The sequence below is a fragment of the Neolamprologus multifasciatus genome, chromosome 5, assembly GCF_963576455.1.
Source record: "Neolamprologus multifasciatus chromosome 5, fNeoMul1.2, whole genome shotgun sequence".
NCBI classification, from domain to species: Eukaryota; Metazoa; Chordata; class Actinopteri; order Cichliformes; family Cichlidae; genus Neolamprologus; species Neolamprologus multifasciatus.
This window is the reverse complement of record NC_140443.1, coordinates 9,522,092-9,549,521: the sequence shown is the minus strand read 5'-3', so window position 1 is coordinate 9,549,521 and position 27,430 is coordinate 9,522,092. Positions and strand designations below refer to the sequence as shown.

The following is a 27,430-nucleotide window of genomic DNA, read 5'->3' as shown; positions in this document are numbered from 1 at the left end:
TGTGATGTGAGTGAGCGTTTATTTACAATGAGTGAAGTACAAACAAAAAGCGAGGGTGGTAAGGACAGAACTAAGGAATGACCTGAGCTGGAAAAACTAATGAACTAATCTAAAACATGTAGCAGGGAGAAACATGGGATGGTGAGCAGAGAGATACAGTGAAACACCAACTAATGCAGACAGACCAACAATGAGCACAGGCAACCACACACTATATATATATATATATATATATATACACACACACACAGAGGGAACACGGAATGGCAAACCGCAGGGAGGCACAGCTGATCCTAATTAACATGATGAGGCAAGAGACGCAGGCCTTCAAAGTAAAACCGGTACCCACAGACTGAACTACCAACACTGATTCAGAGCACAGACAGAGCACGCAGACAGGAATAACCTGGCACACAACAGGAAGAAACTCTCAACTAGAGTACATAATCAAAATAAACATCAAATCATCAGATAATAATAACAATAATAATAATAAACACAGAATGCTGGGTCACTGACCCAGCACCATGGCAGAATATGCCTTGTTGATGCCAGAGACCAGAGGAAACTGTCCAGAATGCTTCGAGCTGATAGGATGGCAACAGTAACTAAAATAACCACTCATTACAACCAAAGCATGCTGAAGAGCATCTCTGAATGCACAGCACGTTGAAGCATAACGCAGATGGGGTATGGCAGCAGAAGATATTTTCTTGGCACACTTTGGGACCCTTAATACCAACTGAGCATCCTTAAAATGCCACAGCCTACCTGAGTATGATTGCAGACTATACCCCTCCCTTTATGACCACAGTTTACTCCTGTTCCCATGGAGGTTCTCGTCATGGATATTAGAGGTGGGAATCACCATACATCCCACGATACGATATTATCACAATACTTAACGCACGATACGATATTATTGCAATTTTTTTTAAATATTTAGCGATATTCAGATTCTGTACATAAAGGTAAACTTTATCAATATTCATTTTATCTAATATCAAAGTCTCACACTCAGTCTTTCTCTCATTTCAGTCAGTTTTATTGTTGACAAACTTGAACGGTTTGTATTACAGTCTAGTCCAACTTGACTGAATGCAACCATCTGGTACAATTATAGCTATTCTGAACTATGCAATTTATGAAAACTATGCAGCCCATTCAGCAACTGAAGAATTTGAAAGTAAATTAAAACAAAATATAATTTTACATTAAATAAAAAAGTTTTAAACTTAATTAAAATAAAACATGTCTTAAATTAAAATAAGTAAACTGTCATGTTTATTGCTGCCAAAAAAAAAGTTAAACACATTTGGACAGTGAAGGAATGTCAGGATTCTTGCTCAGAAAAAGGATCAACATGCTCTGAAATCAGAGCACAAAAACCTTTTTTGTAACAAAATATCGATTTCTGCTGTCCCTGTATCGATACATTATTAGCAAACAAAATATCACGATACTACACAGAATCGATTTTTTCCCCCACCCCTAATGGATATGCAGCTGACACATCTGCAGTAAAAACCACTTCAATGCTCTATTCAATAGGAATCTACGAATGCCACAAATGCTTAAGCAAGCTGTGAGCTGGTACTAGCAAGGTGTACCGATAAAGTGAATCCAGTGCGTATACTTTTCTTCACACCTGGAATTTAGATACACATGCAGAGGTCGGTCAGAGTACTCAGACAGTGATCGAGACTGCCATCAATCGGCTGTCTCTGAGGCCACTGGATGAAAGAATGACTGCACATCCTGTGACAGTATAATAAGAGGCACCAGAGCAGAAAATAAGTGTCAGCTTATCAATGGCTTACAGTGCGTGAATGCAGCAAGTGACACACAAATAGCATAATTTCAACATTTTAAAAGTGAAAATTCACATTATAACCACTGACATGGCAGCTTGTTCAGTAACCTGTTTCACAGCCTGCCAACAAGCCAACAAAGTGTAGCTTTGTTTCATTAAATGCCTCAAGAGCACAGAGTCCAGCTACCAACACTGACGTATGTGTCTAATTTTTAATGTTAGTCATTATTCTTTGTGTCATTACTTCAAAAGAATTCAAACCTTCTTTTCTTTTTCTTTTGCACTGAGGCAATTTAGATAAGGTGCACTCTTTTTTGTGAAGTTAAAAGCTTGGCTTCATGTGCTTCTAGTTAGCATGTAAATTTGCTGAGCATATCCCTCCCTGACTTTATTGCAGATTTTTCCTTCCATAAATTTGGCCACAGCGGATGGTGTCACTCTAAAGTTCATTCATCTGCCGCATTCTTCATTCCCTGCACATTTGGGAGGACAGTTTAGGCCGTTATATTCATGACTGTGAGGCTGTACGGAGGAGAAATGGAGAAAGTGAATGCAGGAGTCAGGGCACAGACCTGAGTCTTCATGCCCTCATTAGGTGCACAGGGACTGGCCCTCATGGGTGCCTCCCTCTGTGAAATGAGGCTGTGGGGAGAGACCATTAGGGTATTTAACCTCTTACTAAAAGGAAATATATAATATTGAGACTATAAACAGTTCTGGAAATGTGCAAGACACAATGGCAAATGTACTTAATGCAGCATCTAAAAGAATTACCAAGTGTAATAGTAACTCTGTAGAAATCAGTATAAATGCAACACATTAGATCAAAATTCCTCACAGCTAGGTGAGAGAGTAAATATTGCTTTCCTCTTGTATGCAAAGGCAAATATTTTGCATACTGAATAATGCAGTGAATCATTAATCTTATTAATTTAACTTATTTCTTTAAAATTGTGATAGCAGTTAAAACTATAAACTATCACGATTTTTAAATGTGCTCAAATGAACTAGATTATCGAGTGGGTTGTTAATTTTATTTTGCCCCAAGAAAAATCTCTGCTTAGAAAAGGGAGAGAATTAGCATCTTCTTGCAGCCTCACTGCTCCTTTTATACCTCAGCCCTGCAGCTGTCAGCCTTGCCTTCCTTTCTCAGTTTGATCTGTCTGAGCCTCTGAATCCCAGCCCTCTCCTTTTTTCCATCTCTCTTTTTTTCCCCCTATTATTCAGCCATGCCCACTGTGAATCAGGGGTCTGGAGATCATGACACAGATTGTAGAGTGGGTCTCTGATACAGAGACAAAAGACTATTAATATAAAATGTCATAACATAAAAGTAAAAGTGACCCAATCAAAGGGAGGGAGACACGTAGAGGGGGCGAAATGGAAAACATCGAGCTGTCACAGCACTCTGTTCAGGCTGATTGAGGTGAAGTTTTTGATGAGCGATTTCATATCAGCCGTTTCAGGGCGAGTGACACTTTGATGACACAGTCATAACTTTTTCTCTATCTGTTCAGTTTTTCCATTACATGCGAGCTTTCAGTGACATCTCTTCGGCTAGCATGAAGAAAGATCACACTTCTATCTGAAAAAAAAAAATCTTTAGAAAAGATTAGAGCTTCTTTGATTTAAATAATAAATTGAGTTTATATTGCTATTAAGGCAACAGTTCTAGCTCTTTTCTTCAGCTACATTTACGCACATTTTATTCACACTTGAGCCGAACATATTTCTTATATTTAGTGTCCTTCTTATCTGTTTTTTTTTTTTTTTTTTAAATTCTGTGATTTTTTTTTAACTATTTATCACTGTACAGGAAAACATGTTTTTAATGCAGTATATGTGCAGTTTTAATTGTTGTTTGGGTGTTTTCTTCTGCTACAGTATGAAAGACCTTTACATTTCTTGCCTGAGTAAGCTTCACACTGGATGTTCATCCATCCATTTTCTTCCACTTATCCAATTCAGAGTCACAGTGGGGTTGGAGTTTATCACAGCAGCCACAGGATGAGAGGGGGTGTACACCCTTTTCAGGTCGCCAGTCTGTCGCAGGACTAACAGAGAGACTGAAAACCAATCATACTCACATTCACACCTACTGGCAATTTTAAACCACCGGTTAACTGAAGCCCACTCACTGCATGTCTTTGGACTGTGGGAGGAAGCCGGAGTACCTGAAGGGAACGCCACTCAGACACAGGAAGAACATGCAAAGGCCACACAAAAAGGCCCCAGCAGGGTGGTAGATTCAAACCCAGGACCTGTGCATCTCTCTGGCTCTTGATGAAGGCGGTCGCACTTTCTCCCTCTCCCTTCCCTTATCTTTCCTGCTTGGCTTTCTCTTGTCTCTGTCTAGTCTTGTCTGCTTCTCTCCCTCTAACCTGGAAGAGTCTCACAGTCTGTTCTCTAAAACCTAAAAGAGGAATTATGGATTTGATCAACTGGTCCCTGAATCCAATTGACACCCTCTTCTCGATGAGAAGCCTGGGTTCAGGAGAGCCTATTGAAGACATCTATCTTTTTGGAACCATAATAACAGGGTTCTTGCTGATCGGCCCTGGCTTGGCCCTGGCTTATCGAAGAATAAAGAAAGTGGAAACAGCTGTTCAAATCAACACAAGGCAGTCCGCTATGTTGATTGGAACGATGGAGCGAGCCATGGCTTCTTAGAATGGGCTCATTAGACGCAGCACGGATGACATCTTGGAGAAGCTTGCGGCTGCTGTGAGTGCTGAGACTCTGACAACATCGGACAACATCTTGGAGAGGCTCACAGCTGTCGTGAACACTCATGCTGGATAACATCTCTGGATAACATCTCGGTGTAGCTGGATAACATCGTGGAGAGGCTCACGACTCTCCAACAGGAATGGTGAGGAACCAGTGATGGACATTAGATTGACTGTAAAATTGACATGCAGTGGTTCGCACTAAGGCAAGAGCACCATTATTTCATGTGGCTACTATATCGGCGCCAGCTGCTGTCTCAAGGCTGGAGCTGAACAAAACAATTTCTCCCCTGATAACAAACTGTGTTTAAACTCTTCATTCCAAACGCCCTTGTACGCTTATCTCCAAGGCCGAGTCGGACAGCGGGTCTGGGCCTAGCACTGGATGAATAGCTGCAGGGCAGGATGGCAGTGTCTGGATCGGCTTACTTCTCACCCCTTACCCACCCCTGTTGCTTGTCACGTGCTTCATGATGTTGTGATGTGGACATTTATGCGCTCTTTGTGCAGAGGACTTTTTTTTGTTTTCTGTTCTCATGCTGTCCCACCCTTGCATGTGACAAATAAAGGCTTTCTTGACCTGATTTGTGAGGCAACATGCTAACCATATTGTTACAATAATCTAACATTGCTCAGACAACTGTCAGCTGTCTTATTAGACAGTTTAGTCAGCTTTCAAGACACCATGAGTTTATTTTTGAAGTTAATGATGCTCTGTTATTACTACATTTCTTTTGAGTAATCATTAGAGTACAGCATGTGACCTTCTTGTCTAATTTTAACTGGTACTCCTTAAGAGATAACGTGCTTGGGGAAGGATGGGAATAAACTGGAAAAACAATACGCTATCAGCCAGATATGACAAAGTTTCCTCTTTGCATATGTAACGCTTCCAGCTCTTCATAAATAACAAATGCTCAGAAAGGTTGGCTTTTCATGGTTTATTCTGCAAAAGACATGGAAAACACTTAACATGTGTCTTCTGGTGGTACCCGCAATTGTAGCTTCCTCACAGTGCAAACGCAACTTGTGTTGACAGACTTATAATCTACTTCTTAATAAAGAAAAGATGGAAAATAATAATTTATTCAATTTTACTGTCTGTCACACTGAACTTGTACACAAAAAGAAATCTTATGACTTATAAAAATACATTTTACAATCGTATAAAGCAAAATAACAGGGTACAGAAGTCTCAGCAAACAGTATCACCGGCTAAACATTGCCCTCTAGTGGACAAATTAACGGTAGCGCACTACATTTTCACTTGCTTGTGCTTTACAGACAAAATGACCGTTAACAAGCGCACGTACCTGCAGAAGACAGAAAACATTTAACATGTGTCTTCTGGTGGTTCCCGCAATTGTAGCTCCTACAATGTAAAACAACGTCACAAAAAGCACAGAAAATCAGTCCAAACACATTTCCTGCTATGCGCAGCAACCACTAGGGGGCCGACAAAAGCTTACTGCCAAAGAGCATAAATACGGCAGAAACACTGTTTAACAGCAACCAGCCTTTGTTTCGGTTACACAATAACATTCTAACATCAATGTAAACCTATATACATCGACATGTACAACTTATGTAACAACATTCACACCAGAAACCATAAAAATGCCAGAGTCTTTCATTACAGAACTTACCCTCACAGTGCAAACGCGCCTTGTGAGGAGCTGAAGCCTTAGCAGCTTCTTAACGCTGGAGTGAGATCCGGTTTCTGGGTTTTCAAAATAAAATACAACAAAAATGATCAAATTCACACTTAAAATAATAATTAAGACCAGGTAAGTACATGTTTTTCCAGAATTCCAGTATTTTTTTTAACTCCATTACACATATTAAGAGGAAACATGACCCAACATTAGCATTTGCAATAACTGAGGATGTAGATCTACTGACACTTTGTGCTCCATTAACATTATAAACATTATTGTGTTTCTATTGCCTACATAGAATTGGTGCCAATAAAAATACATCAACAACAAAATGAATCGAGCACATAATTTATCATTGTAAAACATAACTGTACTGACACTGTAATGTTTCTCACAATAATGAAAGACGTTGTTACGACCCGGCTCTGCTAGGCGACAGGGGATGTAACATAAATGAGAGAAGGCAACTGAATGATTCTGGGTCTGAGGAGAGAGGTCAGGTGGAGCTGAGGCTCGGTCTCACTGCAAACTGGCAAAATAAACCTTCTGTTTTTCTTTTTTTATGACCCTCCTGCCTCTGGGCTCATTTATGTTACATCCCCTGTCGCCTAGCAGAGCCGGGTCGTAACATAAGTGGGGGCTCATCCGGGACGCCTCATTGGGAGTCTTTGTTCCTGGGGCGGGGCGGGGGAGAGGGGAGAGAAAAACAGAAGGTTTATTACCACAACTGAAAACCATTACTAAAACAACTCACTAGGCAATGGGGTGATTTAAACAAACACAACAAACAACTCATATATTCAAATAGCACTAATAACACTAATTATTTAAACATCTCACAGGCGCCTACTCAAAACAAAGGTTCAAAAGGCAGCAGTGCAAAGGCAGGAGGGACAGCCTACACAGTCTCTTCTCATCAACAAGTCCCCCACGAATGAAGAATCCTCAACCTTTTATGCTTCCTGGTAAATGTAGGCAGCCACGTCATTGGTCCGCTGTGTTCAAGGATCCTGCAGTAGCCAATGGTGTGTGTGGACTGGCACACTCTGATCTGCATGAAGGCGGGCGGTCATAGGTCCCTGGCCAGCCAATCACCTGTGAGTCCTGGAACACTTGAATTTCCATAGAGGAAGGCTGGGCCACATGAGGCCAGGGTCCGTAACAGACCTCTACTGATTTAAGAGTTGTATATCACTTTTTTTTGATTCACACTTTATATTATATGTATATTTTTTGTGTAGTCGCTTCCTTTTTTTTTTCAACTTTCTTAAAGGAATTAAAATTTGGCACAAACATTAAACTTGATTCCAGGAAGCTAATTTAAATGTGTTAGTTAAAGGTCGAGGTCACCTCACAAAGAATTTTTCAGGTATAATTAATCATATTTTATAGCCAAAAGGTCAAGAAGCCCACATTGTGATCTTCATTAATCACCATGATTGTGTCTCCACAGGAAAAAAAACAGTTTGTTCTGTTCCTCATTGAAGAGGACGGCACTTTTATTTCAGTACTTGCAGGAGACCACATTCTTCACTTCCTATACCAAAGTAATAACCAGGACAAGGGGAGGCTTCTGTACTTCTGGTGTTTCACCTCAAGCTCATTGGTTTTGCTGATTCTCCTCAGGGATTTTAGTTTAGGTGCTTGTTGCACCATTTAACAAAGCTTTCTATTAGTCTTCTCTATCTTCCATTCAGTCCAATCATACATTCTACTCATCACAGTGATACGTTACATTTCTCCCTTTTCATTACACCCCTTTTATAATCCTGACAAGATATTGGTGTGAACTACAAGTGGGCTGATTGGTTGAGGCAAACAGTCATTAGGCCATAATTGCAGTTTTTAAAAACACTGGCTAGTTGAGCAGAACTATATGCTTTCTTGGTCCCAGCTGCTTGGATGTTTCAGTTGCTCATTTACTCATGATGAACTCCAGGCAATCAGTAAATAAAGTGTTTTTAACAGGCCAATGAATGGCTGTATAGTAATTCCTAAAATTCAATCTAGTTCTTATTTCCTTTATTATTTATTTTATTTTATTTTATTTATTTATTTTTGAAAAAAATGTCCATGGTACTTCATGATTAGTGGAAGGTTGTGTAGGGTACCTGGGGAATGTCACTTATAGACGATTACTTTAGGTACATCTTGCTAGTACGGTGTTAGAGCCCCTTTTTGCTCACAGAACTGATTTAATTTTTTTGTGCTAAAGATTCCCAAAGGGTGCTGAAAACATTGCTTCATGATTTTGGTCCATACTGACACAGTTGATGAAGATTTGTCAGCTGAACATCCATGGTGCAAACCTCCTGTTTCACCACTGTACAAAGGTGCTCTACTGGACTGAGTACAATGAACTCACTGTCTTCAGGTTGAGATGATTAGAGCTTTGTGACATGGTGCATTATCCTGCTAGAAGCAGCCATTAGCAACACTGTTATCAGCAACAAAATTCAGACAGGCTATGGCCTTTAAATTATGCTCAGTTGGTATTTAGGCAAACCAAAGTGTGCCAAGAAAATAACCCCTCCGCCACTATAACATCACCATCCACTTGGACTCTTGAAACAAAGCATGATGGGCCCATGCTTTCTTGTCGTTTACCCCATATTCTGACCATACCATTTGAATGTTGCAGCAGAACTTGAGACTCATCAGGCCAGACAGAGCAGGTCATCTACTAATCAGAAGGCTAGTGGTTCGATCCCTGGTCTGCATGTCAAATATCCCTGGGCAAGATACTATCCCCAAGTTGCTCACTGATCCATCCGTGAGAGCAGGAATGTGTGTAAATGTTAGATAGAACGCATTTATATGGAAAAACCATAGAAAAAAGTGCCTGTGTAGATGGGTGAATTAAGCAAGTTGTATAAAGCACTATTTAAGAACCAGTTCATTTACAACGTTTTTTTAAATCTTCCAATTTTGTTGAGTGCATGTGAATTGTAGCCTTGGTTTCCTGTTCTTAGATGTCAGGAGTGGCATCTTTAGTACATGGTCTTTAGCACACCTTGATTGCAGTGAGTGGTTATTTGAGTTACTGTTGGCTTCCTGTCAGCTCATAGCAGTCACACCATTCAGACCTTTGGTGTCAGCAAGGCATTTTCCCCAAAGAACTGCCGCTCACTGGATATTTTCCCTTTTTCTTTGTAAACCCTAGAGGCGGTTGAGGGGGAATGTCCCAGGAGGTAAGCAGTTTCTGAAATACTCAGACCAGCCCATAAATCATCATTCTTCCCCATTTTGATGCTCCGTTTCAGCTTCAGCAGGGCATCTTAACCATGTCTACAGACTATATAAAACCTTTGGTCAGGCAAATGTAAACTGACATACACTAAAAGTAGACACTTATTGGTTGTGCCAAAGGGAGAGGCCCCATGAGAAGAGGCATGACACTGAAAATTACAGTGTAACTGAAAGTTTTATGAATTTAAACGTGGTGTTGTAATATGAACTCAGCAGAGGTGATGACTTGCCTGAGAAAACTGCACATCTATTAAGATCCGAGCATTTCCATGGAAATTCAAGCTGAGACATGACACTGACTACTTTCTTTCACCTTCACTGCTTGCTTTGTTGCTCATTGACTGAATGGAAAAAACCTGACAAGACAACTGGAATCAAATGCACGAGACACCCCCAAGTGCTTTGTATTTGAAAAACCATTTCATCAAAATCAGTGAGTTAAGTTGCATACTCAGGGCTTTTTGACATTCATAATATACAGTCTGACGCTATCTCTCTCTAAATGGAGAACAGAAACGATAAAGTGGGATGGCAGAATGATGTGTAGCTGGGAAGAGGAAAAGAAGATAAACCAGTAGAGCAAGTTAACTTGAAATCATGACATGTTTCCTGAGGGCCTAAATGAGCCATTTTCAGTCCTGATATTAAAAAAGTACTGCTAACAACATGAGGACTTCATTTCATACCTGCTTAGACTAAACCTCCTTTTTCATGCTTCAGTCAACATGATTCCCCTGTTTTCCCAGTGACCACACGATGCCAAGCAATTAATGGCTTCAATACACCCACATTCCACACAAGCCACCACAAAGCAGATGGAAAGGTACAACACACATGCATGACATGACCTAAAAAGGATGGTGGCCGAGAGGGGTTTTTTTTGGACAGATGTGAGACAAAATGTTTGAAATTTTTTAATGTTTTTACTTTGTGTTGATATATTACATTTTATGAAAATTTGTCCCTTTTCATCCTAAAACATATAATTTTTCTCATATGTCACTGTTGCCTGCTTTTCATTTTTTGTTTTGTAAAAATGGTTACATGTAAATAAATCTGACTTTAGTATTGTTCTGCTGAAATGTTTGAAGCGGTCAGTGAAAAGAGTGCTGAAAATTTGGAGGAAAAATATAGCTGAAGGGCAGAGAATGGGGGCAAAAGGAGAAAACTTAATCATGTTTGTTCCACCAAAACTGTTAACAAGATTGACAGAAAAACAGACACATTTCATTCATTGAATTTGAGATTTAAAAACTTGTATTTGGACAGAACCATCGGTGGGATTTTCCGTTTTTCTTTTTCAGGTATTTTTTTTTTTTTGCAATTATGCAAAAAAAAAAACATGCATGACAAAAAATGATCTTAATGTATCGTCAATTATACATTCATTTGCCTTTTTTGGCAAAAAAACAAATTATAATAATTCTTCAAATTGTGAACATATCTTTGAAAGCTTGTGAGGTAGACTGTTAAATGCACATTTAAAATATGAAAGAAATTCAGACATTTGCAAATTCAGTCTATTTAAACAGAGACAGGCTGCATTAAAAAAGGACGACAAACGAGTCTGAAAATCCTTAGTTAATAGAAAAATCACAATTGAAATCTCACAATTCACAATGATCTCTGCCACAGCACCCTTTAAAAAAAAAATCAGTGCATCACAGTGAGTTGATTATTTTGTTTAGTTATCCGCTACACTTTTGTCAGTTAATTATCGTAAAAATAAACGTGTCTAAAAGTGGTCCCATATTTAAAATAGTGGAGAGACAAATTAAAAAATAATAAAGCAATATCATCAAATTAAAATCTTTAAATGAGTGGTTAAAGTGAGTGCATTAACAGCGTTGGGTGTCTGGGAAAGGTCAGCACAAAAGTCCCGCAGCTGAGAGAATGACTGCAACAATGGAGAAGGCTGGCCGTAATCCAGCTGACCCGCTGGGTGACATACAGTGCTCCCTGTTCTGCCCGATACAGGCTGCATATGCCATTACATGGGGGATGTAGTTTTGTTCATGGACCCCATGTAGGAGGTGAGCCAAGGGACCTTTCGCAAACACAGCCACATCCTCTCCTCCATGAGTCTCCGCTTTCAGCGGTACGGCTGCCTGGGCCTGGTAGTTGTTTCCCTCTGAAAGGAAGAGACAGAGACAAAAGATGCAGGCAGTCATTATTATTTTTAACTCGCAGGGGGATGATAGGGACTAACTCCCAGTGATATCCCTCCATGTTTCAGTGTCCTGCAAGGACACCAAGAAGCTCAGGTACTCTGAGCATATGCTCAATGTCTAAGTGTTAACAAACCTGAAACCCTAGTTAAACACCCCTATTTTGGTTACCAGGAAAAAGCACACCACACACGCTCCAAGTACACCCACCCTGCTCAGTGCCTCACACCGTGGGTGGAATAAAGTGGAATAAAGTCTAGCCATCCTCCAGTAGACTAGTTCCACAAGCACTGAGGTAAGCCCAACTATATCTTGGGGTCTCTTCATCACCAGGTAGAACTGCAAGTCAGTTTAAGCAGCCGGGTATTGAACCACCATGGTCTCTGCCTTTGACCACTGCCCAAATAACAAGCGCTATCTTATCATTATTCTGAATCAATGTGAATAAAATGTTTTTACTTACTATAGTCAACAGCAGAGACGTTCTCCCTCGCGCCATTGATAACTTTGTAACCTGGTCCGTTTCCATACAAAATCGAGGTGAAGGGCTTCTGATCAACATCACTCAGCATGGGAGCCAGACCTGTGGAAGAACCAGACGTAATGTAAAGAACTGCAAGTTCTCCACTTCAGCTGTACAGTATCTAACATATGCTTGTCATTACATACCAAATATTGTATTTCCTCTGGTTGTGTAGCCTCCAAAGCTGAATACGTGAGAATGGTCAGCAGTAACTATGGTCAGCGTTTCATGGTCGCTGGTCAAAAGACCTGCCCGGCCAATAGCCCGGTCCATTTCCACAGCTTCATGAAGAGCCTGCTTGGCCTTGCCTTCATGGTGTCCGTGGTCAATACGTCCTCCTGGTGTAAATATTTACAGTTAGGCTAACATGACCTCAGAGTGGTTTGTATAACATGTAATTGAGCCAGATTTGTTTGTCCAAAAAATGGCAATGCAGCTGCTTTAGGAATGACAAAGGGCATCTTGGGAGAGACTTTGAAGCCCTGCTTATTTTCTCTGTTTTGTAAACTTGGCCAGTTGCTCCATAAAGTTGAAAAAAACTGGCTAAAACTGTCAAATCACTCCCCAGTATTGCTATCTCTATAAAAATGTGGAGGAAGCTATTTCAGATGGTCTGGTAGCTAACAAAAACCTCTCTTAATGCAAGCTAACCAGAGGTGACGAAAGTATACACATTCTTCACTTAAGTAGTGCAAATACTTGTGTTAAAAATACTCAGTTTAAGTACTGATTCAGAAGGCCCTGAGTAAATGTGGTTATCCCAGCTGGACATTTGTCAAAGCTGGGAAGGATCCTAAGAAAGCTCCAGCCGATCCAGGAGAGAAAGACAACTGCTGCCTAAGCGAAAACCCGTAGTGATCTCATACGTGTCAGGAGTAGTGGAAGAGTTGAGATGCATTTTTTCTAAACACTGCTCTTCTGTGGCTTTTAAACCCCTAAAAAATGCTGCGCCGAAAATCGGTCCACCCCAAGGATCGGGTCCTCAGACACAGACAGAGTAACATAGTGTACGCTGGTAAGTGCCAGGAGGATTGCCCGGATTTATACATCGGGGAAACCAAACAACCTCTGGCGAAGCGGATGATGCAACACAGAAGAGCCAACTCGTCAGGTCAGGACTCCGCAGTCTATTCACACCTACGGGCCTGTGGACACTCTTTGAGTGATGAGGATGTACACATCCTGGACAGGGAGGATCGCTGGTCTGAGCGGGCAGTCAAGGAGGCCATTTATGTGAAAAGGGAAAGACCATCTCTGAATCGAGGACGGGGCCTAAGGGTACATCTGTTACCATCTTACAATGCTGTGATTGCAGCCATTCCCCAACTCTGTGAATGGTACTCATGGCCATTGATCAGTGGTTATTGATCAATGGTCATGACAATTTGCATATTAATGATCAAAGAACTGACCTCACAGCCCATTGTTCATTCAGTGGGCTAGGTTCAGCCATTCAGAGTGACGAAACGTTTCTCCCACTGAAAACACTACGGCCAGATGAACAGACTCAACTTTTTGGGAATCAGAAGGCTCAATAAACACTCTACTTAAATAAAATTATTATATAAATGCTTATATAAATAATTCCAGCATAGTACAGCCTTCAAAAGATTGCTTGTAGGTTTTTTTCCTACAGGTTGTGATCCACTGACCTCTGCTGCTTCTCTTGGTGGATTTACACAACTGAATTTAAGAAGATGCTACAAGATGTCAGATGCACTTTCATGGCTGATTTACACCCCCTACAAAGTATTTATGCAGCATAATCAGATTACATTCAAAGTTACAATATCATGTAGGCTATAGATTCCATACAATCTGTTTTAATATTGTCCTCAGAATATATTCTCAGTACTACACAGCAAACACAAAGATGATGAGGAGAAGACCAAAATACTGCAGAAAATTGTTGGAACAGGATTTTGATTGATTGGTTTGTCTTCAGTTGTAAGATGGCTTATGTTATAATATAATTTATAATTTTAATTTTTTACTATAGTTTTAGTTTTTTTAATTATGTTACCAAATTATGTTATTAAAAGTGAGAAAACTATATCACTACAGTATATATATGATGTATATATATGTGGCTTAGGTCAGTAAATTGCTCCTTTTGACCTGTTAATGAAATTTGGTGCTCTGTGGTGAATTTTTAAGGTCAGGTTCCAATTTTATTAAGAAGGGAGAAGAAAGAGAATAGTTTGTGGTTTTTAATAGGAAATGTTGAAATGGTGAAATGTTGTTTCCATGGGAACACAACATATCAGTATGCTGCGTGATTAAAAAAAAGAAAGACCTCTGGCTAAGGAACAGTTTTGCTAAACACAAAACACCCTGCCCTTATTGTCAACTGTTATTCACACTTTTCCAGGTTGATACAGGGTCTACATGACCACAACACAGCCAGGTCATGGCTTCACAAAGAAAGCCAGTAGATCAAATATGTAAGGCCCTTTGTAGAGTTTAAGATAACCATGAGTTTCAGTTCTCCATTATAGAAAACTCTGGCTCACTGAAGTGTTCTCCAAGAACTACAAATGGCGATCCAGCACAAGTGAACAAATCAAAGCTAGCACAGGGCAACAAAGCAGAAAAACAGACCTAACCCCCCAAATTCAGTTCTTCCTGTTTCACTTTGTAAAATGAATGCTTTGAAGAATGTTTTACTAGGAGCTAATAAGAGACTGACTCTGCTTCTGAAATCTCTTAGTATACTCTGTGTACTCAATATACATGTTATTGTTCAGCATTTATGAATTCATTACTAGCTTCTACACTTCCAGATGGTTAAAGATGGATAACATTTGCAAAGTGACCTGACCTCAGTTGATATGAGCTACATACTAATAAGATTCTAAAATATAATATATGCCTGGCAAAGGGAAACAACCAGTATTTAAGTACATAATAAGATTTTGGAAATGTTAAAAATATCTCACATACTGTTTCAGTTTACTAAATAGTAGCTTGTACGTTTGATGCAGCTACAATTTTCCTCTCCAGGATTTGATTTTCATGCTCCATGGATGCAAAAGCAAACCACAAACAAAACTATGTTTTCCTGATGAGGAAACAGGTACAGTAATGCGTCACTGTAACCACATTATGTCTTTCAGTAAAAGTTATTAATGCGTTACCGTACTAAATTCAGTAACTGCACTGCAGATACAATTATGTACTTGCATTACAAATGTTCTGCACAATAGGCAGAAAAACACATCAAACGTATCTTTTTCTTCTTGTGCACTTGTGCTACAATCAGCTGATGTTAGTTATTATACAAGGAGGAAGAAAAGGGTGGTGCAATCGGAGATTTGAGGTGTGGAGATACAGACATTACGTTTGCTTTTATTGCGCAAAAGGACAACTTGGTAAGGCTACAACGGTAAAGTTGAGCTAGCTAGTGTGTTAATGTCCAGTGTCTGTTAACGCCAGCCCAGCAGCCAAACTCTGAACTTCACCAGGTAACATTTTTGTTACCTGGCAATTATATGAAAATGCATTTCAAGTTATGTTATGGAATAAGGTAAGAGTAAAATTGACTTTTCCCAGTAAGTAATTAATGAACATACTTCATTACTATAAAGAAAAGTAACTAGAAATGTGTGACACATTAGTTTTTGTAAATAATGACCCAAACACTGGTTATGAAGACCAAATTTAACTATAAAAGCACTCCCTTTTAACTATAAAAGGGAGTGCTTTTATAGTTAAAAGCACACCCTTTTATAGTTAAAAGGGAGTGAATGGGAGGTCTGCTAAGTCTTGGTGAAATCAGCACAAGAACAAAAAAAAACAACAACTGTGTAATTGTACCATAACAGAGGCTTCAAACTCACCCTCTACAAGCAGGTAAAATCCACTGGGATTCTTTTTTAGGATCTTGATAGCCACATCCACCATCTCTGTCAGTGAAGGATCACTCTCAGTGTTCCTCTCCAAGTCATATGCCATATCCCCAGGTTCAAAGAGACCTGGAATACCAGAGGGCACAGCTCAGTGTGTAACAAGGTATTACACACAGAAAATAAGCCTGCAGTAAAAGCAAACGCATATGGCTCTTTATTAAAACTTCAATGAAACTGTCATAATGAGACTGAGACTCACCCAGTAAGTAATCCACGTTGTTGGGGTTTAGGGATAAGAGCTGCGTCTTGTTCCATACATAATGTTTTTTCTGCAACAAAAAAAGGAAAAAAAGGTACAGAACAGTTTTGGTGGTACAAATGGAGTCACTTTGAATTTCAGAATATGAAAATGCAATTAGGTAGATAAAGAGGAAACGAGGAAACAAGAAGAGCAAAGAGAAACAAAAGAGGAAAAATTACTTTGTCCTTCATTCTGTCAACCCACTCCTGCACCAGGTTTCTTCCATCTTTCCGTGTGCCACTGTGCTTCAAAATATTAGGATACTCTATATCCGACATGTTTTTGGGAAACATATACTTCCTTCCTCCACCCATAATCACCTGATTTAAAAAAACAACAACATAGATAATCTTAATCACAGTTTTTTTGGGGACCAAATAAAAACATGTCCTGTGTAAGAAACCATCATATGAAACATTTACTATTGGCTCGTAAACACAGTGCTAATGTTCAACGACGCTATCAATTTGTAACTTCCTTTGCCTGACTAGAACTTCAAATTAAGCAGCAAACAGGGGAGGAAGCTCTATGAGAATATTAAAGCACATTTCTAGCTCATTGCTAACATCCATGCAAATCTGAATCTTCAAAACAAAGAACTTTATTTAACCAGGAAGGGAAATGTGCGAGATTAAGAATGTCTTTTGCAAGCATGTCAAGCACTAGTACGAGATTACGCTAAACAAGTTCCAAAGGTTTTAAATATCTTCGTGTAGATGTGTACATTTGTGTACTTGCTCATTGACAAACAGTGTATTTCCCGCAATAACAAAAGTATTTCGCCACTTAGTATTTCGCTTTTCACATGAGGTAGCACATGAAAGTGCAACTGACAGTCTGCAGCTGTAGCACATGTTTCCATTTTATCCAGGAATGTCACAAAAGACGCTTGGTTTTTATTCGTGCAGATCATATAAATATTGCAAAACTTTGACAAAGACAAAGTTTTGCAACAAACAGAGAGAAGCGACTCAACCACCATCGTGTTACCTCACTGGCACTTCATAGGCATTTATTCAAATAATAAGTGTTATTTCTATCAGTTTTAGGATGAGTTCCTTCATTTGGTGTGCATGCCATTTGTGTTGCAGCTCTTTGGTCACAGTAAAAACAGATAAAGAATATTTTTGAAATATAGTACAGTGCAAACATCAGTGATATTAGAGGATCATTGATGTCTGCACTAGTTTATGGCAATCAAATCAAAAGTTTATAAGGATATTCAGCTATAAGCAATAAATGTGACCTTCACTAGACTTAGTTAGCTCTGGACAGTGAATGTCTGAAATATGTTTCATGACAATCATTCAGTTGTTAGAAAAAATGAATTTCAGAGTGGAATGAAGTGATAAACCAACGAACCACAGTCTGGATACTGGAGCTGCTAATAGCGTCCACAGATAGTCGATCAATTAATCTTCAGGTTTAATCTGATTCTCTACTTTTCACTTACATCAATGTTGGGAATGTTTTCAAACAGTTGTCTGGCGATATCCTTGCAGCCAGCTTGCAGTGCTTCTACTGGCATCTCATTGTCAGAGTACCAGTCTCTGTCCACACAGTGTGCGTACGCAGCACTAGGAGTCGCATGGTTGACACGTGTTGTTGTCACTATGCCCACTGACTTTCCTGTAAACAAACATGGATATTGAGAAACCCCTCAGATATGTAAATAACCTTTTAAGGATACATTTCCATCTATGTGTTCGGTGAGTCCTTTCAGTGCAGCAGTGGAATAAATTCATGGGTCAGTTGTTTTGTATCTGCATTGGTAAAAATTGGATGCCACTGTATGGGGAGGGGGGAAATCAGTGGTAAACAAATTACACAATTTACACCTTAATTATTAATTATGGTATAAAAAGTCATTTAGATCTACTGGAAACAGGATGTCAAATACTGCCTGTCATGTTCCCAGAGGAATGATTGGCTCTCTTATTGTCTGTGACCTGTGAACCATCCATAAACGAGTAAAGTTCAGGTGATTAAAGTAAAACACAGAAATCAATGTCAATACAGAACAAGTATATCTTGTAATGCCAGAAACAAAAGTAATAATATTAAGGCAAAACGTTTGCAGCCTGATGAACAGCAACTGCATCCAAGCCATTTAAAAATCACCTTAACTTCATTACATTAGACCAGCTTATAAAGTTTTAGCTGTTAACTATTGTTCACAGACAGAAATAATGAACCCTGAGACCTACAGGACAGTAACTTCCCACACTTCGCTGATGAACATAAGTCAGTAAGTAAAATGGGATTAAGTCAAGAACAGCATTATAAATAAGACTTTACTAGTGGCTGAGTCTATGACATGACCAAGCAGACCAGCCAACCTAAGCATACACCATAGACTGAGTAAGAGCTTTAAACTTATCCCCACCACCGCCATACTGTAGCACTCATTCACACCACACATCTGGCTCCTCTTCCGTGGTGCCTTTTTTTGTTTGTTTGCTAGTGTGAGTGTTGAGTGTTTGAAGTGCAAAAGTTAATACTCATATAAACTTTGAGCTTTGTTGTTAGGATACCTAGTAAAGGTAGTTACTGATGAGACTTTAGACATGCTTCTCTAGGCTGATCAATATTTAACTTATTATGCAGGTGAAACCACTTAAGGGAGGAGAAAAAAACTGCATATTTACTTTCTAGTCCACAGACATGCATGTTAGGTTAATTGATGATTCTACGCTGGTTGTGGATATCAGAATCAATGTTTGCCTGTGTCTTTATGTTAGCCTTATGGTGCTCCATGGTTTTCAATCATCCCCCCAAAAATACACATGCGAGCCTAACACAATCCCCAATGACCCTTGTGCTTAACACGGCTGGATGAACTTAGTAACATGATCTGCATTTTTGAAAAGTTTGTTGTCACTCTACCTGCGTCCTTTGCCCATTTAAGGATCGAGGTGACCTCATTGCCCTGTGTGGTGTTACACTGGGAGCGGACAGCGGCTGCACTCACGCCCACAGTGCCTTCATTGGCCTTAACCCCGCATAGGTAAGCTGTGGCAGTGCCAGCACTGTCTGGCACCTGTGCATTGGTGTTGTAGGTCTGCAGGGACACAGTGCAGGAGAGTTTGTGTTAATATGATCTGACTTGTTTAAACTTGAGCATTAACTATGAGCACTGACAGCTCTATTTAAAAAAAACAAAACAAATAAAAGTAAACCAGAGTGTCTACAATTCTAATGAGCTTGAAGGTCTCTTGTCTTGGGCTGCTGTCTTGTAATTCTTTTAAGTAATCTTCAGGAATAGCTCTCCAGGCTTCTTGAAGGACATTTAAAGCTCTTCTTTTGATGTTGACTTTTTTTTCCGTTCCCTGTTAAGATGATCCCACACTGATTCAATAATGTTGAGGTCCGGGCTCTGAGGTTCTCCAATCCATGACTGATAATGTTCCACTGTTATTTTTTTTTTATCAAAGTATGGTTTTACTGCACTGTCAGTATTAATGGTATCATTGTCATGCTAAAAAATAGTGTTGCACAGTGCATCAAAATCTGATTGTACTTTTCTGCTCTCACAATTCTTTCAATTTTAGCAAGATCCCCAAGCTGTAATGCAGCCCAGAACCACGACAGAGCCTCCACCAAACTTTACAAGTAGCTGTAGACACTCACTATTGCACCCCTCTCTGTAAATACTGAAGACTATTTGAACCAAAAGTGTCAAATTTGATTCTTCACGCCATCAGACCTGCTGCCACTGAGTATCAGTCCAGCTCTTCTGTAATCTGGCATACCTTAGCCTTTTCCCCCCAGTCTTTTCCTTCCTTAAGAATGGCTTCTTGACAGCTACATCCTGCCGAGATAATTTCTATCTTCAGTGAATAGTACAGACGGAAAGGCCCACTGCATCTGTCAAGATATGTGTCAGGTCTATGCTGGATTTTTGTTCCATTTCTTAAGAACAAGACGTTTTAATCACACATCCTGTTCATTTGCTATAAATATTGTTTTAGGTCTCCCACTCTCCTTCACTTCAGATTCCTCAAATTTCTTCCAGTTAACAGCTCTTTGGTAATCATCTTGTTGTTCTTTGGTATTTTTCATAGATTCAACTATAGAAATGTGAACAAATCATGTGTTTTTGTGATAGCCTGCCAGTACTAAAATGTTTAAACCATTTTAAGTTGTTTTTCGTTAAATAGTCATTCGTAGGCAGTCCTTGCACGGTCAAGTGCAAGGACTGGACTGTAAATATGTGGAAAAGCAGCCAAAGGAAAAACATCTACCTTGAGAAAGCCAGGAGAAAGATCTCTAATGAACTTTAAAAATGACAAGAAATCTTGGCTCACAGGAAAGAAAACATATAGTAATTGCGGTGTGGTTCTCAAGACTTTTACACTTTTAACCCTCAAGCAACCAAACTATTTTAGCTACTTTATTGGGGTGACAAATGATTCTATTGGTTATATTTTAATGTAATTTTGAAGGCTTCTCATTATATTCATCACATCAATACTCTTTCTTTATCTGTGAAAAATATTCTAAAATGTTCTAAGATAAATAATTATGGTTTCCAATGTAATGCTTAGAGCTGGAAAATGAAAAATATCAAAGACAATATTGTCAAAACATTATGTAAAATATAAAATAGGAAACAACTTGGTAATTAAAATGATCATAACGGCTCATTAAATGTTATTCAGGGTCATAAATGACCCTTCTTGGACACTTGAAGTTTAAAGAGTTAGGGCAAAAGGTTTTCGTTTTTCTTACTGTCATCATATCAAAAAAAAAAAACAGAACCAGTAATTCATTGGTATAACTCAGCATTGTCTAACTTCCCTTTGGGAGTTCTGTGGCTCTTACATCTAAACAGGTTAAAAATATATAGTCAGATCTTTAGAAAATTGCTCGAGAATTTCTATGTCCTGCCATTTTTAGAGAATGTTACTGTAAGAAAAATATTTTTTTAAGAATCCTTGCAGTCATTGCAATTTCTTTCTTATCTGATTTTTTTCAAGCATGCATTTCACAAACACAGCACTAGAAGAGCAACTTTTATCAGGTTAGCATAATAAAGGTATTTTTGAATTGAATACTAAAAGAAATGCATCCTTTTACATTTTCTAGAATCTAAAATGAATAGTTTAGTGAATTGTTGTTGATGATTCAATGAGATATAAATAATCAACCTATTTTTGTATTTTAATTTTTTTTTTAAATCTATAACTTACACACATCCAGTATGATAAACACTAAACAGCCTTGTTTCCGGTCACAGGCCTTTTCTGGAAGCCATTAATAGCCAAAGCACGATCAATACATTGTGTCATAGTGCACTTTAGTCAGACCTTGGATAAAGATACAAAAGGGAACTTGTCCATTTCCAACTGCGTCTCTTCTCCGCTCTGTCCATTCAGCTGACCCTTCAGTATGCGAGCAGCTGTCACCGTGGGAACGCCCATCCCTAAACCGCAAAAAGCACCGAGTTTTATGACAGATTTTGACACAGCGGGGACAGAAAGGAAAACCCTGTGAAAATCAAAGATTAAAGAGTTCATTGTACTTCATTTGCTGCACATGGACATTTTTTTGTTGAAGTTGACATCCTAGAACAAAAGGACTGCTGATAGGCAAAACATTTCTTCTGGATTCATATTACTTCAAAAGCAGATACCAAAAGAAAAACAAGGTAAAAGAAAACAACTACACTTGCAGCAGATACTTTTTAGGTCACAGAGATGAAGGAGTCTTTTGTAGTTACAATAGAGAGAAATAATAATGTGCCCTACATACTCAATATATGTGCTATGGTCCAGCGTGGCTTTGTGCAAGTAGACACTAAACACCTTTCCAGACACATTTCTTTATGCATTCACATCAAATCGAGAGAGTTGCACAGTGGCACCATGTACTTAAACATGCTCAGCACTGCAGTGCCTTTTGGGACACTAATTTCAGCACAGTCCAGTACATGCAAGTCTTAATATTCCCCTGGGAATAGTAAGCACAAAGCAAGCTGTTGGGTGCATACTAAGTTTTAACACATTAACAAGTTTCTTATGCTGTTTCACATACTAAATAGCATGCCAGTGTTGAATCCATGGATAACTCCTAATGCATTTTGATGAAAACTGAACTCAAAACACTTAATTGATCATTTCAAACACTCCAACATACGAGACCATTGTCATAAAACTCACATTTATAGTTTTGTACATAGAGAGCAAAACTAATTATCATGCTTCAGCCTTAGGTCTGGTTTTATTAGTCAGATTCATGTCGAAGGTTGCCCTGCATGAAGCTTAGCTTAGAGGTCCACAGAGGAAACAGCTGACTTTGGTGCTGAGTGTTGTTACTTAACAGAATCCTGTAATATTCCTGGTAAAGAGTAATCAGTAATCTCAATTCTTGGGAAACATTAAATAGTTAAACAATTGCACACACTTTTTTTTCATTTTATTAATTTTTCTGTTATTCTATAACCCGGCAAACATAACTGTGAATGCAGCAGCGTGCAAGAATGTCATGGTGTGCGTATAGAGCAAACAGAGAGGCTGAAAGCAGAGGCCCCCATGGAGGATAAAAGTTTTTGTTCAACCAGCGAGGAATCCAGCACAAACAGAACCCCAGTGATCCAGTGGCAGCACGCTTGCTTTGTTTGCTCCCATTCATTCACCTCACTCATTGGAAAAAATGTTAAAAATCTCAGTCATCTTCTACTGATCAACTGAATCCTCTGTAATATCGTTCAAGTCTAATTACAACATGGAATTACTTTTACCCTATCAAAGTGTCAAGGCTCTGCGCTGACCACAAGTCTTTGGTGATGAGCCTATTGAAGAGCTAATGCTTTGGTAGTCGCAGTTGCATTTCACCTTTCATCTGCAGGCATTGATGTAACTTTATTAACATCTTGCCACAAATCTGTAATGACGTGTCGCTTACCATCTCCAAGGAAGAGGATGAGATTCTTTGCTTTGTTTTTATTGAGCTCTTGCAGCATCAAAGCATTCTTCAAGGTTCGCTGAGCCCATGCGTTCCAAAACTTTGGATCTTTCTCTTGCTCTGTGTATTGCAATAAACAAATCAGGTTATATTCGGATAGTCCTGGGAATCACCAGATGCAGGTCTGCTGAGATTTTGCATTGACACTGTACAAAATGCCAAAGGTGCATTGGTTCCAGCTTCTCCAGCTTAAATATTTAGGGATTTCTTTATTCTTTCAAGATAGTCAACCAAATATCTTTATCTAGTTATCAATCCATTATTTAAAACAATAATCATCGGATTTAAGATGAAAACATTTTCAAGCAATATTAAAGCCAGAAAATTACTTGTTTTTTGTGGCAACACTAAACCAAACACAGCTTGATATAAAAGCTTCTTTTTAGGATTTTCAACCTTCCTAGTGTGTGGTGGACACCTACTGTTAAACTACAAACCATTAGACTGTTTCTGTTGTTCTATTTGTTGGGTTTTTTTAGCAGCTGACTACAAACACAGTGACTTACCCGGGAATTGTGGTTTTCCCAAGCTCCCCAAAATCAGACAAAAGCAAATGATTAGCAGGGCTGTCATCTTCCTGTTGTCAAGTGTGTGCGGGTGACACGTTACTCTAGACAGTCACCACATGCCACTTTGAGAAGCTGGAGAGGCCTGGCCGCAGTCGTCTCACAGCTACAAGAGAACAAGGGCACAAACTAGTAATTTTGCATGCGTCATTTCATCGTACACTGACTCTGACATACTGGTTTAATATTTATTTACTGCATGATAAAGTGACCAAGTGCAGTTGTTAATTGCAAGCTACACTTGTCTTTCTTCTGTGTTATGTGGAGACTGGAGTTATAGGCAATGAATACAGACATTAAGCAAGAGAAAAAATCTCACGTTAATTTTTCAACCGAACCTCGGAATTTGCTTATTTTGCTTGATCTTTACAATAAAGACAAGCTGATATGAAGCCAAGTCTTTTCAACATTTGGTCACCCTTCTATAACAAGAAAGTGTTGAGATAAAAGTCCTTTCTGTCACAGACGTTTCCCCAAATAAAGAAACAGGCAAAAAGGAGGCTGCGAGGGGGTGAGGGTGACACAAGAGGATTACAACCATCTGTGTTCATTTCATCTAAGCCACTTAAATGATATGTCTTTGCATTATTGATATGACTTGCTCAAAAGTGGAGCTTTCAGCCGCTGAACACTTTGTAGGCAAAACAAAAGAAGAGCTTGGAGAAGTTAAGCTTCAGGCCTTGCTGTGAATGTAAGTAGTCACAACAGGGGCCCTTATGGGTCCTGGCCAGTCTGGCTTTCAGCTACAATTATACACACCCTCTTCTTTCTTCTCTGCGCTTATAGTCAAGGTCATTTTAATGGGATTGCACTCAATGGCACTGAGAGGTTTAAGAGCCATGACAAAGCCGATTAACACCAAATGATTGACTGCACATGTCCACCCTTGAATGAAAACCTCGACATTAATATTTCTTGACACAAAAATCTTTACCTGAGGCTAATTACTTCAGTTAAAATTATTTCATCACCTCCAAAAAATAAGCTTAAAATTGAATCTGTCCCAGACTCCAAATAAGAAGTAAGTCTGAACATACCAGGTTAACTAAAAAGAAATGTCAACACCAACCGGGCAAGAAATCATGGATATAATAATGTAGCATTTCCCAGATGCTGCAGGCCAGTGGTCATAAACAGCCTCAAACTCTGCCAGGTCCACCCAGTGGCACTGAACCAGCCAGTCTGCAGGTAAAGTAGCAGAGCAGTGCCATAACTGCCACCAGCAGGATTCCTGTCAGCGCAGTGGTCAGTATCACATTGGCTTCCGCTTCAGTCATGGTGTCACCAGACATTCAGATGCTCCGGTGTGTCCGGACCGGTGTCAGCTAGAGCGAGGTGTCCCAGCACCAAACAGCTTCGCACCTCTCAGCCTTCCCAACCTCCTATTGAAGCTTGAGGCAGGTCACGGGGGCACTTAAATGTGTAATTCCAGCAGGCAGCAGCACCAAAGCATGGATTAGGTTTTTAATTCTGCTCAGAATTGAACGGCTGACAGATAGAAGCTATTACCTTCAAAATATTACATCAAAATAAGGCGATCGATGTGGTGGCAGGTTTTCAGACAGCAGAGATTGTGCTGTCTTCTCTGTTTCTGTCAATTTTAAAAAGGCAATTTGTTTTGCGTCTGACACCAAGCTGCCTCATGCAACCTCTTCTATGCACACAGAATAACTAACACTTCCGCTGCACTACACACAAATGTGGTGGAAAGCATTTGATTGCAATCTCTATACTTGAAATACTCAGACATCCACAACATGAACTTTTACAATATGTAACTTTCGGGGCTTTAAGGATTTTGCTACATCAAATCCTTTATTCATAAATGAAGTACCTAATCTCAGTGAAAATGATAGAATACGGAGCCAGTGTCTCTGCAACAGATGACCAAAAACATTTTTTATAATCCAGCACAAATCATTTTACATGGCTTTACAGCAAGCAGTAACTGGCAGCAATGCCACAGCAGATGGAGAGAGGGAAAACACGATTAAATAAAGGAGGGGGAAACGAGCTGAACACCCACATTGCTGCTTGTACTCCGACAACGTGGTTTCTCAGAAAGCAACCTGTTATGTGTAGAAAACACGACCAAAAAAACCCAAAAAAGTTCATTGCAGTTTTACTTACTGAGTTGGCTTCCGTGGGCAAAAATGACATCAAAATGTGCTTGCAGTCCACTCAGTCCTCCCTTTTGAAGTGCGTGTCCTGGTCGCTGCTTCCACGGTGCTTTTCAGAGGGCCACACTTGTTCGATTGAGGCTCCAGGATCTGAGAATAGCGGTCTGTATCCCACGAAGGGGGGAGAAAAAAAACCCTTAGAAATAACGATGCCCTGCTGCTGCCATGGGAGTGAATGGACCGAGAGCTCCGCCTGCCGGTCAACACTGGAGTTGCTTCGAGAACAGAGCACAGTGGCACCATTACAGCGTTCAATATTCATACTTCTGCAGCAATCAGGGGCGTTTCCAGGGAGACAAACAACAAAGCAGTCCACAGGGAATCTGAAAATGTAATCATAAATAAATTGAATATCGATAACTTTCGTAAAAAAAAAAAAAAAAAAAAGACAATGGGCACAATTTTCAGGCTGTGTGCAGTACTAATACAGTTCCATCATGTAAAAAGTGGTACTGAAAAAGAGCTCATGGCATTCCTAATACAGATACATCTATATGATATGTTAATACATATCATAATATGTTTAAATGTAATGTCAAGTACTCAAACTTGAGAACAGCCTTTGTCAGAATTACTGATTCACTCCTGTGTTTATCACTTTAGTGTTGCATGCTGCTAATCTTATATCACATATTTATATTTATTTTGAAACTTGCTAAATAATACACGGTATGGAGTTCAAATTACAACACTTGATACCAAAATATATGTGTATTTAAATATTTAAAAAGGGATTATAGTAAAGTACAGATTTGGCATCACTGAGCCATACTGTCATCCAGCGGTTCTGGGCAATTATTTTAAGTCTAGAGTGACCACATCCCTAAAGAAGTACATGTGGGACAAAGAGTGTGTTTGTGTGGGACACTGTGGGTTACTTATGCTGAGATGTGGTCTTATTTTTTTAAGAAACATGTACAAACTGTGCAGGGTAGATTTTTAGCATGTGAAAAACAAGTATGACAGCTCTTATAAACTAAGAGCGTTCTTCGTTATTTCGGCTGCTTTTCTGTTTGGTAATATTTTGGTTTAAGCAGTTACGCATCTGTATATGAGCACATTTCTTTTTTCATGTTTCTTCTTTGGGCTCTTGTGTGTGCTACTTCATGTAATTATTATTTTTAAAAATTGAGGTATTATAGCAATATCATCATAATAAAGGCGCATAATTATTTTTATTATATTGTATATGCACTTCCTTTTGTTTAATTATATTCCAAAGAACTCTCCATATGTGAGACTTCATGGAGACTTTCTCTGTTGAACATAGGGACGGGTGATGAGGTGCAAATGCTGTGGAGACCCACATAAAGTGGAATACCTGCTCAGGGAGTATCAGTCACACTTATCATTTATGACATGAATGCCACAAAGCTTAAAAACAAACAAACAACAAATAGACAACCATTCAATTTAGAGTCACAAATTA

At 39.3% G+C, this 27,430-nt stretch overlaps 1 protein-coding gene across 3 annotated transcripts; it reads right to left on the bottom strand.

Moving 5' to 3' along the window:
• Positions 1-10,688: 10,688 nt before the first annotated feature.
• alpl (alkaline phosphatase, biomineralization associated) lies at positions 10,689-26,128 on the bottom strand. Of its 3 annotated transcripts, none has more exons than XM_085160008.1 (12): positions 25,952-26,128; positions 23,762-23,927; positions 23,196-23,315; positions 21,599-21,714; positions 19,176-19,350; positions 17,743-17,918; positions 16,469-16,609; positions 16,248-16,317; positions 15,980-16,114; positions 12,287-12,478; positions 12,081-12,200; positions 10,689-11,580 (listed from the first exon to the last, which is right to left on the bottom strand). In XM_085160008.1, the coding sequence occupies exons 2-12, from the start codon at positions 23,826-23,828 to the stop codon at positions 11,315-11,317; spliced, it is 1,578 nt and encodes a 525-aa protein (XP_085016134.1). In that variant the 5' UTR covers positions 23,829-23,927; positions 25,952-26,128; the 3' UTR covers positions 10,689-11,314. The 3 variants fall into 3 exon arrangements, with proteins under 3 accessions (XP_085016134.1, XP_085016136.1, XP_085016135.1); XM_085160010.1 differs by lacking the exon at positions 25,952-26,128 and adding an exon at positions 24,859-25,923; XM_085160009.1 differs by lacking the exon at positions 25,952-26,128 and adding an exon at positions 24,891-25,923.
• Between the last annotated feature and the right edge of the window lie 1,302 nt (positions 26,129-27,430).